The following is a 15,017-nucleotide window of genomic DNA, read 5'->3' as shown; positions in this document are numbered from 1 at the left end:
AAGTTACACGTTATATATCCTGAATATGATCTTACATCAGTATCATATATCTGGATATGTGATTTATAACAGGCGAGATTAAAAAAGACAAGTAAATCACAAATTAATTGCCGAGTAAAGAATTTAATATCATTTTTATCACATGATCATTATTCAGGCAAATATTGATGAAAAGGTTCACGTACAACAGACTCACACGTGAATAGGAAGTTAGATAAAATATCGTAGAGCCAAACAGTTAAAAATGCATCATACAGCTGTTTCGTCTTCTAGGACTCCGGTCAATGATGAAGAGCTTTATGTGTTAAAATACCAACTCGCTTTTGCTGATGACCGAGACGTTGTCAGAAATGTGCGCGCGGGCCGCTTTATATTCGAGTAGTAGTCAGACACTTAGGGACATCCTTCATCAGATTCCAAGAAAGCAGTGGCAATATTGACACGAGTTATTCAAGAGCAATAGCAAACTATGAAGGGATTTGTGATAATTGTTAATTAAAAAATATAAATGAAAGATGAATTGTTAACCCGATAAGATGCATGATCTCCTATCCTTAAATTATTTCTTTTTAATATATGTTTCTTTGTCGACCTCATCAATCAATTATATATCTATATGTCGGTGTGTTGAAGAAGAAAACAGAAAAGTCTCGAATATTTAGATAGGTATCTTAACTTCAAGGTATTCTTCCGCATGATATTAGTTGGCAGATTCGCAATTTTGTTTTACACACGGGTTTCCGGTTTCGTTTGCGCCAAAACGAGGACAACCGGAAATACACTAAACCGGCGTGAGATCCGAAGTTGTCAAGTCATTGGGATCATAATAAAACATTTCAGGTGAATTTAAAACAACAAAATGAAGATGAACATCACATCAGCAGGTAAGAATGAAATAAGAGCGATATTTAATTGATCTTTTGTTTAATGAATAGTCATAACTTCCTTTGAATCGATGATACTGGCATGACTGAGATGTTTCTCGTACAAATAGTAAAATTGAACAAAAAGCGTTACATGACTAAACTATGAAACGGTATCGACTTTACTTTTCAAATACCAATTAGTAGTACTTGAACAATAAAAACTATTTTGTTGAATGTAATTATTCCAGTGGCTCTCAGTCATATTTCACACTTTTACTTATCATTATCTTATCATTTTAGTTTCGTTTTTACGGTTTTTGTTCGTGGTGTGTGGTACTACTTATCTTACTCTTTGACCTACACATATATTCGCAAAATTCGATAAATATGCTTCATGGTTGTATTCTTATTTTCCTTCACACTTAATTACAATCTCTTTTCAATGGCTGTAGATCAGACAATGATTTGAAGATGACTTTGCTAATTGCTAAACCACTATAAAAATGATGATGTCATTTGGTAGTTGAGTTGGTATTTCATAATGTTGATGAAGCCAAATTTGAGCGATTAAAGAACATTTTGATATCAATTATTTATTCTATTGTCCAATATATTTGAACATATTTAACAATGCCGACAAATGAGCACAGATATGTGTGTGTATGATTTTGTGACAAAGACACAATAAAACTGTATTGATGAAAATTAAAATAGTACACAAATCAGGATTTTATCGTCTTTGTATAAATAAGATTGTGAATGTTATCTATTTATCATTCAAGAACATGTCTTTTAAGTACAGTTACATGTAAAACATTGAAGTTTATTTCCTCTTTGATTTGATTTGTTTTCAGCTGGAGTTATCTCCCTGCTGGATGAACCTGAACCACAGTTAAAGGTCTGTACTTATTATGTATAGCATTGGAACTGGGTCTTTTTACCATTATGTGGGAATGGGATTGATGTACAAATTTATAATGGTTTACACATTAAAGCCTCAATATGTAACCGGGTTGTACTGGGGTCTTGTAAAGAATGACTAGAACAACTAGATCAGGTTTGTTTGTTTATTGAAGAGAGTCTTAGTTGAAGGTACATCAATAATAGACAAGCCCTGTAGTAGTTATTTAAAGGAAGGCGTACAAAGAACCTACAATACACAATTAAAATACATGTCTCAATATAATGCTAACAATATCAACCTACATCACTATCAATAGCATTATTATATACATATATTTACTTGTCAATGATAAATAACATATTGATACTATGAAACACAAGGACAAGTATTATCCCTAAATCTGATACTACAAGGGGAGGTTATCCACATGTCTAAACTGCAGACAATACAGATATAGATATAGAGCAATTACCAAGATATTGGATATGATCCGTATCTACATTATACCTTTACCAAATATACAATTTACAATATGAATACTACGAAACAATAGAATTCACTATCCTGCTATTCATAGTATATAATCACATTTCACATATAAATTAAAGTACAATTACTAAAATGTAAATTACAATAAAATAACTATTGTGCTTACCTCGATTATGGGTTGAGGATCACATGCCTCAATCCCATCAGTTAAGATCAGTTTAAACAAAGGACAGTTGTTGTATCACATTATTAGAGTAACATTAATTAAGCTGGCTCTCACAAGGGAAATAAGGAATAAATTCCAGAGAGGTGCAAACCACACCTATCACTAGCCAAAGCTCTTTTCCTTCTGCTCAGAACAATTTACACAAAGAACTTTCCCTCCAAAAACACAACCAATAAAATAAAAGGTCAATTAAAAGGTCATGTCAAGGGTCAAGTTAGTTATGGAAATTACATACAAATATCATGCAGACAAGACATGGACAGTACAGGTAATACTGGACAATACATAGGCAGGTAGGTCACATGACCAACCTATACATAGAACATATACAACACTGATACTCAGGTAAATTGGGAACCACTTTCCATATACATCACCAGTACCTATATATAAATATAACAAATCCATAGTCTGCATTACACATAATATAGGTGCACTGCAATTATACACTAATAAATTCATCAATATATTCACAGACCCTAATTTGCATAATAACTTTACAATACACAACTTGATCTGCACTAATTATATAACAGAAGTCAAATAATTAAAAGAATACAATTATAACATGTTATATCAATGAAATAAAATACATTGTTGAATTAGGTGAAATAGTTCACCTGGCCATAAATATACACATCATTTGGCAAATTTCTGTCATTCAGAAAATATCTTTGTAAACTTCCACTTAACTACACTGAGTGGTATTTAATAATAGACACTTGGTGAAGATATAGAAACAAATAAAAATGAATAAACAAATCAAAATTTGATAGTCTGCCACAAAAACACTTGACAGATCAAATATACTCATAAAAACCTAAAAGTAGAGTATTACTACATATGTAACAAGTATTTATGTGAGATTGAAAGACATACATGTCTACTTAGTAAATGGTGGTTTGATCAAATATCTGTTCATCACTCTGTAAACAATATACAATAAACCATATAAAGACTGTTACAGTTTTTGGTAGTCCATCACAGTTTTTGGTAGTCCATCACAGTTTTTGGTAGTCCATCACAGTTTTTGGTAGTCCATCACAGTTTTTGGTAGTCCATCACTGTTTTTGGTAGTCCATCACAGTTTTTGGTAGTCCATCACAGTTTTTGGTAGTCCATCACAGTTTTTGGTAGTCCATCACTGTTTTTGGTAGTCCATCACAGTTTTTGGTAGTCCATCCCAGTTTTTGGTAGTCCATCACAGTTTTTGGTAGTCCATCACAGTTTTTGGTAGTCCATCACTGTTTTTGGTAGTCCATCACAGTTTTTGGTAGTCCATCACAGTTTTTGGTAGTCCATCACAGTTTTTGGTAGTCCATCACTGTTTTTGGTAGTCCATCACAGTTTTTGGTAGTCCATCGCAGTTTTTGGTAGTCCATCACAGTTTTTGGTAGTCCATCACAGTTTTTGGTAGTCCATCACAGTTTTTGGTAGTCCGTTACACTTTCACTTTGTTCATTATGATAATTGTTTTAACAGGTTTTTGCTTTGGAGAAACTAAATAAGATTGTGGATGTCTTTTGGGCAGAGATATCTGAAGCTGTGGATAAGATGTAAGTACCTCTTAATTATTCACAACAATCATCAGATGGCGGGATGTTCATATCACCATCTGTCCATCCATTCTTGAACAATTCTGGATGGATCCTTCTCAAAATTTTATAGGAAATTCCCCTTCGTCCATGTGCATTTTTCATTTTGGGACTAATTGGGCAAAACAGAATGATTGACAGACGGCCATCTTAAAAGATGACAGATATGGTATTTTGTCAATGTTTCTTTAGAAGTGTTTAATGGATTATTCTCAAATTTCATTTGTTGATTCCCTGGGGTCCTTAGCTGAGCTTGTGAATATTTGTTTTTGAGACCAATTAGAAAGAAAAGATCTAACTAATAAGTTAATAAAGATCATACAACGATTGGCACTCAAGATCCTTCAGGGATCTCTTTTTATTTGATAGTGCCAGCATGAAAAGAATAACAGTTATCATAGTATTGATGTGAGCTTTGCTGATAAATAAATATGAGCAAACATGAAATTTGAAAAACAGATTGTAGATACATATATTAGAAAGAACTGTGATATAGCAAGGAATACTAATACATGTGTAAGGTTTTAGCACTATTATTGGACAGAATCTGAAATACTAAATGTTCATATTTGTTATAACCTTCAGTTTATGTGTTGTTTCCAGTGAGATTCTTTATGAAGACGTAGGATTTAAGAACAAAGAGCTAGCAGCGCTGGTGGCCTCAAAGGTAAACTTTGTTGTATGTTTATACTTGGTGAAGATTTATCTGTCACTACCTAAACAACTCAGACGTTGCCATAGTTTTCCCTAGGTTTACTACTAGGTAAAGATTCATCTGATGCTGCCTTAACACCTCAAACTCTCGTAAAATTATTTGTTTTATGTTTATAATCTGTTAAGAATCATTTGTCATTACCTAAACGCCTCAAATTGTCTCGGTTGTACATTGCCTTAGTTTTCTTTAGGTTTAATATTAGGAAAAGTTTCACATGTCACTACCTAAACACTCCAAACTCTCTTGGCTGTACATTGCCCTAGTTTTCTTTAGGTCTGTCACTACCTAAATACCCCAAGCTGTATGTTGCCTTTGTTTTCCCTAAGTTTAGTACTTTATGAAGGTATCTTGCTATGTTGTAAGGAGGTAACTTCATCAACCTCTGTCTAAGTACCCCAAACTTTCTCAGCAGTGAATAACTTTCCCTAAGTCTGATACTTTAAGATATCTTGCTATGTTGTATAGTTTTAGCCATTTCAAATACATTCTGTATTTCTTCAAGCACTGATTCATGAAACAATTCAACATCCGTATTAAGTCTTGAGTGAAGTTTTCCTCTGTTACTGCCTAAATATACAGTCTAGACACCTTGGTTTCTCCAATAAAGATGTTCATTATGTTGTAATTTGTACAAATTGGGGTTGTTTTTGGTTTGTAATTGCTAGTTGAAATGATTTGATAATTTTCAGAAAATATTTTACAGATGTTGAAAATATGAATCAAAATAGTGTTCATATGGCAAATAAAGTGAAAGATTTTCATAATATTTCATCTTCACATATGTATATAGTATTTCATGTTCACAGTAAAAAGTAAAAGTGATTGTCATATTTATGGATCTAAAGCAAAATGAATTATCAGATTTTTCTACACTCGCCTGCCTTGAAGTACACTTGTAAGAAATTAAAAACAAAACATAAAAACAAGCCATATGTTACAAATTGATAAGGTAAGAGAACATCAATTACGTTGATACTGAAGTGAAACAGCATTTTTCATTTATTTGTTTTTATTGGAGAGAACCATATTTTCAATGCACAATAAAACTTTATTGAATTTCTAGGTGTCTTTCATTACCATCTCTTGACAGAAGGTTTAAATACAGTCTCACAATTTAACAGGTATCTAGAATCTTACAACAATCTTTACATTGAATAATGTTGTTATTTCAGGTGTACTACCATTTGGGAGCTTTTGAAGAATCTCTGACATATGCCCTCGGAGCTGGTGCTCTATTTAACGTCAATGACACAACTGAATATGTTGAGACAACAATTGGTATGGAATCATTTAGTATAAATTTTGCCCTAGAAAACCTGTTCCTTGGTTACTCTATAAAATGTCTTAGTGTCCATGTCTATCTTCCTATAACGTAATACCTGTGAAAAAGGGTATTATGTTCATGCTTACATGTCATGGGTTAATCTAGAATTTGGAAAGTACTACCTATTGTGGAAAAGGGAATTTTGGGCCTATTTTGAGAAATGGAAAATTATCAAACAGCCCAGTTTTAATTTTTTTTTCCAGTTTTAATTTGAAAGAGAGATAGGATCAAATCCATGACATACATGCAGATTACATTAATAAAATATGACAGTGTTGAGGTTAGAATGATATTTCTCTCTCATGAACACATGATTTGAAAATATGTTAAGTAAACATATACCATTTACCTCTTTTTTGGGGAAAAGTTTGACTATATTCAGAAGGGAAAACATACCACTTGGGGAATATTACCCTTTTATGGTAGTGAAATTTGTGTAGATTAATCTCTGCATGTGTGTCAATATTTTATGTTGTTGTGTGAGTGCATATTACCATGATGGCTGACAATAGCACAATAGGAAGCTTGAATACAGTGTTTGTTAACCATCAAAGATAATATGTCTGTGATGTTAGAGTGTAAGGTAAAATATCAGTATAATACCACCAGATACCCGTGAAACATATGCTGGAGTGTTTGTGGTTTCATTGTTTAATTTTTTACCATTTTTGTGTTATAATTATTCTCTATTTTGATTTGTAGCCAAGTGTATTGACTTCTACACAAAAGGTATGCAGGGGAACTCGGACAGCCAAGGTGATGACAAAAAGGACATTGATCCTCGCCTTGAGGCCATCGTCAATAGGATGTTCCAGAGGTGTTTTGACGACAAACAGTATAAACAGGTTAGATAGAGTTGATAATTGTTGTGTATGCTATCTTATACTTTTGAAACTTTTTTTCTTTGAAAGCCTAACAAATGTATAGAGTCGGAGTGTCTGAGCAAAAGTCCACGAAAGGATACCATGACCTTTATAGAAATTAACTCCAGTGTCCATGTGTCTTTTAGTTGGGACTGTGCATTATGAAAATATCATGTTTTGAATAACTCTTTATTTTAATTAAAACCAAATTAAAAAGTAATCTACTTTAAAAAAATTGATAGAAAAGATTAATGTAACTAGATCTGAAATGAATATTCAAATGGTAATGAATGATACTTATATCTCAAACATTCAAACAGTGTAATGGTATTCAAGTATTCTGTACAATTTACATCCCCTGTTGCAAACATGTACAGCCATTTAAGCTGGGTCGTGGAATATTTCCGATTGAATTAAGAGAGTTCTAAAACTTAATGTAAGCTATGCTGAGTAGTTTTATCCTACCAACATTAATCATCTACTGGACAGAAATAATGTCACTTTGAGGTAAAGAGTGGTGGAGATGCTTAGGTGTAGCATTGTTGGTTAGAAGGTTGTTTTATATCAGCATATAGGTGCATGTTACAGAGTCGATATAGAAATATATGGCATAGATATACAAGTCCATTGCATTGTACATCAAAACTGGATTATTTCCCAGATTTGCAAACAAATATTGCTCTTTTGACAATGAAACAAAGATGAGCATGCTCTATGGCTTGCTGTTAGGATGTTTTTTAATGCATTTCTCTGTTCTAATTGAATGTCTTTTTTTAAATCAAATGCAAAACTGCTGAAATATTTTTCCTTTTTCATTCAATAGTTAAATGAAGCAATGATAATTACTCAGATAACACAGGTGTCTAGCTGAGTATATGTACACATACATACTTGTCAGCATTACCATCCAAATGTACCATTTGAATACATTTAATGAATATTCAAATACTAAAATCTACTATTGGTTTCAGCACTAGGTGAAATATTGGAGAGATTGATAGATTCAGTTGGTCGTTCTACCAGGTCATATATGTGCTAATAAAGAAGATCTTGTGATTAAGTAAATTGAAATTATATGATAAAGATGTGATGATACCAAGGAAGATTAGAAATTGGTTTGATTTGAGCATTAAATGTTTTTTGTTGTACAGGCTGTTGGAATAGCACTGGAGACACGCAGGATTGACATATTTAGGAGAGCCATCCTAGAGAGTGTAAGTGTGTCTAACTTAAGAATGATAACATTTGAATGTTTGGAAAACTATTTACTGTAAGATAAAATTACTCTCCGCTTTTTCTGCCACTTGGAAGACCGGAAGAAGACTGAAAGGTCTTATGGACAGTCTAGCTGAAGAAGTGGAAGGAGGTAGAAAGGCCTTATAAACAGTCTGATGTGTTTGTTATTTCATCTTATTTATTGCTTTATGCTATTCATGTTGTGTATAAAGAATTAATGATTTTTTTCCCCCTTTGTTCTTGACATAAAGACAATTGTACTTTTATCTCCAAGAAACATTTGTTTGACTCAATGTGATTTTTTCTCCAGGACGATGTTGCAGCTATGCTATCGTACAGTCTGAAAGTTTGCATGTCCTTGATTCAGCATCGCCAGTTCAGGAATGAAATCCTCATGGTGCTTACCAAACTCTACATGGAGTTGGGTACACCAGACTACATCAATGTCTGTCAGGTACAGAAAGTGTTCCACATGTTTCCTAGTGTATACAGTATTGATGTGTAGATGGGAGACAATAACCATTAATACTGAAGGCTTGTTGATATATTTCACAATTGCTCCATCAAATATGACATTGAACAAAGTTTTCCGTAATGGGTATTTGCTGTCAGCTCTGTAGTCTTGCCTTGTAAGAATATCATTTATCACAAATATATATATTGATTTATGATTCTGATATTTGATGGACTTTTTCTACAACAAAGACCAATTAAAAACTTTCAAAGTTTTCACTTTTTCCTGATTACAAATTCCACTTCTTCACAACCAGGAAGTTTTACCTATCCTCAGTATACCTTTAACTGAAGATATTGTTGATAAACTTATGTGTATACCAATATATGAAGGTATATATCATGTCAAAATTATAACAGCTGTTTGGTTTCATTTGCCTCAAAAGATCACAAGAGAAAATACTTACATGAAAATACAGTGGAAAATAGATATTCTGTTAGGCTCCATTTCAATAATATAAAATGTATAGTAGATCCATTGTAAACCATGTGTAGCTCTATATCAGAGGAGTAAAATTTAAACATGTAGGGACTCTTAGTCTGCCATTGCAAATCAGCAAATTCACCCAAATTTCAAAAACAAAATAGATGTAATAAATCCCAGAAATGAAAAAAAAAAACTAAATTTTGTCGATTTTCTGTAGATAATTATCAAATGGAGTTTTGGATAAATTATTTAAATGTGGTTAGAGTTGTAATATCAGAGTTACTACAATGATCTTTTCTTTGCAGTGTTACATCTTCTTGGATGATCCCCAGTCAGTATCGGAGATCCTGGAAAAGTTGATGCAAGGATCAGAGGTAATTAAAAGTCTTTCTAATATTGCTTTTGAAAAATGTTCAGAGATGGAACAGTAAACCATTTGATCGAAATGTCTAGGTTGTACTTTTTAGAAGATGTTTACCTTACATACAAACAGTGTTTGAAAACTGTATTTGTGAGCTTTTTGAAAACGGGGTTTCCTTATTGGATGGAGGAAACAGATTTTTTCGAAATTTCGCAAATGGTTTTCAATCACTCTTTATGCTTGAGATATATCTATACCAAAGTGAAGAAGCCGATCGTAATACAGAGGATTTCCATTTGTGATCAGACACAGAAGTTGGTACACAACATGTGTTTAAGATGCCAAAGAATGCAGATACATTCCATGTAAAATTCTGAGGGTTACCTCCCCACTCCTATTTCTGTTTTCAGAATTTAGTTTTTTAGAATTGAGTTGTAGATGTCAAACATATGTTTGAACAATATGCTAAGGTCAGTGTCACTGTTTCTAATTTTAGAACATGTAAATCTTGGATAAAGTGTATTAAATTTGAGTAATAAAAAGTACTAAAAGGGAAATTATTAAACTTGTCGGTCTTATGTGTGAGGAAGTACAGCAACACTTTCTGCCCAACACATACTGTTGTGTTAAAAAGATATTTTACCAGTGTGTTTTTCTGTTGCTTAGAATGACATCCTCATGGCGTACCAGATCGCGTTTGATTTGTATGACAGTGCCACTCAGCAATTCCTCCAGCGTGTTGGCAATGGACTCCGCACCTCTGGTCAAGTGGCAGGGACTGAGAAAGGACGTATTGTGACCACCGAGTCTGATATCAAGGAAGAACAAAAAGATGGAGAGTCAGGGTAAATTCCTTTAATATTGTAAAATGTTTGTGATCTTTATGTTTTATGATGTTTAATATCAGTGAGTTGTTTATGAGACCTCATTATTTATATTGTTGTCGGAATCTTACTTTCATAAGTAAAAGTTGCTCTGTACCAAGCTGTTCAATCATTTAAATATGACAAGAAAAGTTGGAAATAAAAGATTCAATGTAGCGAATATTTTACAAAGTGATGTTAATCATCATACTAGGATTTTGTGTTGTTTTCTCTTGACTTTATTGCTAAATTGCAGAAAATAAAACTGCATCTTTTTTTAAAAATTTGAACAAAGATTTTAGAAATGAAATATGAACACTGTCCTTTAAAAGAGAAGGAATCCTCATAGTATAATAGAGATGTGTTTGGCTGGAACCCGCATTAAATGGTTCAGGTGACATGAAATTATTCAACCATATACAAATGCACCATTTACAAGACGTTGAAAATGCATGTAGAGCTCAGAATGCACAGTTTTGGAATTTCAAAAATAAAGCAATAAACTATATCATAACACTTCTAGAAATGTGTGTACACGAATCCTGCTTTTTGTAGAGATTCCGAAAACAAATGATATTCAGTTAGTAATACTGATAAGGTACAGCTGGCCCCCTAAAACAGCACATGCTGAATATTCCACTGTACAGACCTTTGTTTGGTAGTTTTTCTTCCAAGGTCATTTGGTACAAATGTTCGGACTGCTTAGATGTAAGGGACCTTTGCCTATTTCTCATGAATAACTATTTGTTTGTTTAAGTTTTCTGTGTTTCTTATTTTAACAGAGAAGTACAGCTGGGCAAGGTTGAGCCAGAGGTGAGTATTGTATTGTTTATAGACACAGGCTCCAACTCTGTTTACTGCTACTGTTACTTTGGTGAGAACATCCAGTATATAGACACAGGCCCCAACTCTGTTTACTGCTACTGTTACTTTGGTGAGAACATCCGGTATATAGACACAGGCCCCAACTCTGTATACTGCTACTGTTACTTTGGTTAGATCATCCGTGTATAGACACAGGCCCCAACTCTGTTTACTGCTACTGTTACTTTGGTTAGATCATCCAGTATATAGACACAGGCCCCAACTCTGTATACTGCTACTGTTACTTTGGTGAGAACATCCAGTATATAGACACAGGCCCCAACTCTGTATACTGCTACTGTTACTTTGGCTAGATCATCCGGTATATAGACACAGGCCCCAACTCTGTATACTGCTACTGTTACTTTGGTGAGAACATCCAGTATATAGACACAGGCCCCAACTCTGTATACTGCTACTGTTACTTTGGTGAGAACATCCAGTATATAGACACAGGCTCCAACTCTGTATACTGCTACTGTTACTTTGGTGAGAACATCCGGTATATAGACACAGGCCCCAACTCTGTTTACTGCTACTGTTACTTTGGTGAGAACATCCAGTATATAGACACAGGCCCCAACTCTGTTTACTGCTACTGTTACTTTCTCTAGATCATCTGCCATATAGATACAGGTTCCTACACTGAAAACTGACATTGTTACTGTGTATAGTCCCCAACTATGTATACTGTCACTATTACTTTGGTCAGGTGATCTCCTCTTTCCAGTCACCCTTGATCTCTTTGAAAATAAGAGCTTGTGTACTAGATATATTATGAAGCCTTGGACAGATTTTATATTCACACTCTTACTTATACTTATTCATACAGCCTTACACCAACAAGTTCTCCATCTTATTTGATTTTGGTTGTCACTGGTCAAGGTTAAAGGTCAAAGATTACACTTGAGCACTTTTGAAATAAAAGTTGTGGCTTGTGTATAAGAGATCCCAATGCATTTTAAAATTAGATGAAGAGGAAAGAAATTCGGTTGCAACTGTCTAACTTTTTTGACATATCAAATATTGAATTTGTTTAGATAATCGATTATGTTTAACATTGACACCTAAACAAAGTCCTTCCTATATAGAGTCTAACCTCAACTGACCAACTAATTCTGAAATTTGTAAATATATTTTACAATCTGCAAGAACCATCACATATATGTGTTGATTAAATGTGTGCCAAATAAATATTTCAGACATGTTCTTGCTTATATCTGACATTTCAGAGTGAGGCTGAATTGAAAGTACAGGACAACATGATGAAGCTTAAAAATATATTGTCTGGAGATGTTACCATCAACTTACATCTACAGTTCCTTATCCGTAACAACAAGACAGACATGCTTATACTGAAAAACACAAAGGTCAGTGTCCAGAGTAGCATGTAAATCCTATTGGTCAATGTATGAAGTAATGTTAATATTGAAATCCCATTGGTCAGTATCTAGAGTAATTTTAACACTGAAATTCCATTGGTCAGTGTCTAGAGTAATGTTAATTCTCAAATTCCATTGGTCAATTTCTAGAGTAATTTTAACACTGAAATTCCATTGGTCAGTGTCTAGAGTAATGTTAACACTAAAATCCTACTGGTCAATTTCTAGAGTAATTTTAACACTGAAATCCCATTGGTCAGTGTCTAGAGTAATGTTAATTCTCAAATCCCATTGGTCAGTGTCTAGAGTAATGTTAACACTGAAATTCCAGTGGTCAGTGTCTAGAGTAATGTTAACACTGAAATTCCAGTGGTCAGTGTCTAGAGTAATGTTAAATCACTGTCTAAAATGTTAATTCCAAATCCCATTGGTCAATTTCTAGAGTAATTTTAACACTGAAATTCCATTGGTCAGTGTCTAGAGTAATGTTAACACTGAAATTCCAGTGGTCAGTGTCTAGAGTAATGTTAATTCTCAAATAATGTTAATTTAAATCATTGGTCAATTTCTAGAGTAATTTTAACACTGAAATTCCAGTGGTCAATAATGTTAACACTGAAATTCTGGTCAGTGTCTAGAGTAATGTTAACACTGAAATTCCAGTGGTCAGTGTCCAGAGTAATGTTAATTCCCATTGGTCAGTGTCTAGAGTAATGTTAGTTCTCAAATCCCATTGGTCAGTGTCTAGAGTAATGTTAATTCTCAAATCCCATTGGTCAATTTCTAGAGTAATTTTAACACTGAAATTCCATTGGTCAGTGTCTAGAGTAATGTTAACACTGAAATTCCAGTGGTCAGTGTCTAGAGTAATGTTAACACTGAAATTCCAGTGGTCAGTGTCTAGAGTAATGTTAACACTGAAATTCCAGTGGTCAGTGTCTAGAGTAATTTTAACACTGAAATCCCATTGGTCAGTGTCTAGAGTAATGTTAGTTCTCAAATCCCATTGGTCAGTGTCTAGAGTAATGTTAATTCTCAAATCCCATTGGTCAATTTCTAGAGTAATTTTAACACTGAAATTCCATTGGTCAGTGTCTAGAGTAATGTTAACACTGAAATTCCAGTGGTCAGTGTCTAGAGTAATGTTAATTCTCAAATCCCATTGGTCAATTTCTAGAGTAATTTTAACACTGAAATTCCAGTGGTCAGTGTCTAGAGTAATGTTAACACTGAAATTCCAGTGGTCAGTGTCTAGAGTAATGTTAACACTGAAATTCCAGTGGTCAGTGTCTAGAGTAATGTTAACACTGAAATTCCAGTGGTCAGTGTCTAGAGTAATGTTAACACTGAAATTCCAGTGGTCAGTGTCTAGAGTAATGTTAACACTGAAATTCCAGTGGTCAGTGTCTAGAGTAATGTTAACACTCAACTTCCATGTATTAGCGTCCGAAGTGAGGATCTATTAAAGTTTTATACTGACTCGTGTTTCACAGGAAGCTGTACGCAACTCTGTATGTCATACAGCTACAGTGATTGCTAACTCATACATGCATTGTGGAACCACTTGTGATCAATTTCTTAGGTAAGTGAGAGCAATTAAAATGTGAATGAGATTGGTTATTTGTTTCCATACAACTGCTTAAAATTGTCTCAAATTCATGGAAGATACATTGTAAAGGTTGAACATTTGCAGCCTAAAGCTAATTACTGAATTTTATTCAAATGGCTATCTTGATAGTTTCTGTGAAACATCATCTGGCTTTATATATATTTGCATTACAAACTATGAGTTGCCTCCCATCCACTAGAAGCCTGGTTTATATTTGAGAGCTATGGGAATGCATAAAACATTGTTTTTATTTCTCTTAATTTGATATTTATACAAAGCATTTGTTTTATTTCTCTTGAAGTTAGTACCATTAATGCAGACTTGATTTACGTGTTAATTAAATAAAGTTTGTCTGTAAATTTGTAAGTGATCAATACTTCCTGGACCAGATATATTTACTGCATTTGGACAGTATTTAAAGAAAAAAAAGGAAAAAAGCATACTGTTACAAATGAATGATGTGAGACAGTAATTTTTTTGCCCTATATTACAATCGAAAAAAAGGCCGTTTTATTAAGTCAAAATTGGTGCTATTTTCCCATAATGGAGTAAAATTCAATATTATTTTCCTAGTTTTTTTCCTGAAAATCCTGCTGTATTTTCCCAACTCAATAAAGCTGCTGTAACATCACATAGAAAAACACTGTTTAAAAAAAAACATGTGCATATTTTTTGTTGCAGAGATAATTTGGAATGGTTGGCACGAGCAACAAATTGGGCCAAATTTTCTGCCACTGCTAGTTTAGGAACGATACACAAGGTAAGGTTACATACAGCACC

At 33.6% G+C, this 15,017-nt stretch overlaps 1 protein-coding gene across 2 annotated transcripts in view; it reads left to right on the top strand.

Annotated features, from left to right (window-relative positions):
- Positions 1-801: 801 nt before the first annotated feature.
- LOC132558135 (26S proteasome non-ATPase regulatory subunit 1-like) overlaps positions 802-15,017 on the top strand; it is a 233,656-nt gene continuing 219,440 nt past the window's right edge. For both annotated transcript variants that reach the window (XM_060222666.1, XM_060222665.1), the window contains exons 1-14: positions 802-884; positions 1,721-1,764; positions 3,968-4,041; positions 4,684-4,747; positions 5,968-6,073; positions 6,822-6,964; positions 8,134-8,196; positions 8,529-8,672; positions 9,464-9,532; positions 10,186-10,364; positions 11,165-11,195; positions 12,479-12,616; positions 14,122-14,210; positions 14,919-14,997. In XM_060222666.1, coding sequence (XP_060078649.1) covers positions 860-884; positions 1,721-1,764; positions 3,968-4,041; positions 4,684-4,747; positions 5,968-6,073; positions 6,822-6,964; positions 8,134-8,196; positions 8,529-8,672; positions 9,464-9,532; positions 10,186-10,364; positions 11,165-11,195; positions 12,479-12,616; positions 14,122-14,210; positions 14,919-14,997 — 1,248 coding nt within the window. In that variant the 5' untranslated portion in view covers positions 802-859. The remainder of the gene's footprint in view (positions 885-1,720; positions 1,765-3,967; positions 4,042-4,683; positions 4,748-5,967; positions 6,074-6,821; positions 6,965-8,133; positions 8,197-8,528; positions 8,673-9,463; positions 9,533-10,185; positions 10,365-11,164; positions 11,196-12,478; positions 12,617-14,121; positions 14,211-14,918; positions 14,998-15,017) is intronic.

Source organism: Ylistrum balloti, unplaced genomic scaffold (assembly GCF_031769215.1).
Source record: "Ylistrum balloti isolate Yb309-2 unplaced genomic scaffold, AGI_CSIRO_Ybal_v1 Utg370758, whole genome shotgun sequence".
NCBI lineage: Eukaryota > Metazoa > Mollusca > Bivalvia > Pectinida > Pectinidae > Ylistrum > Ylistrum balloti.
The sequence above is the reverse complement of the archived record's forward strand: the minus strand, read 5'-3'. Positions and strand labels throughout refer to the sequence as shown.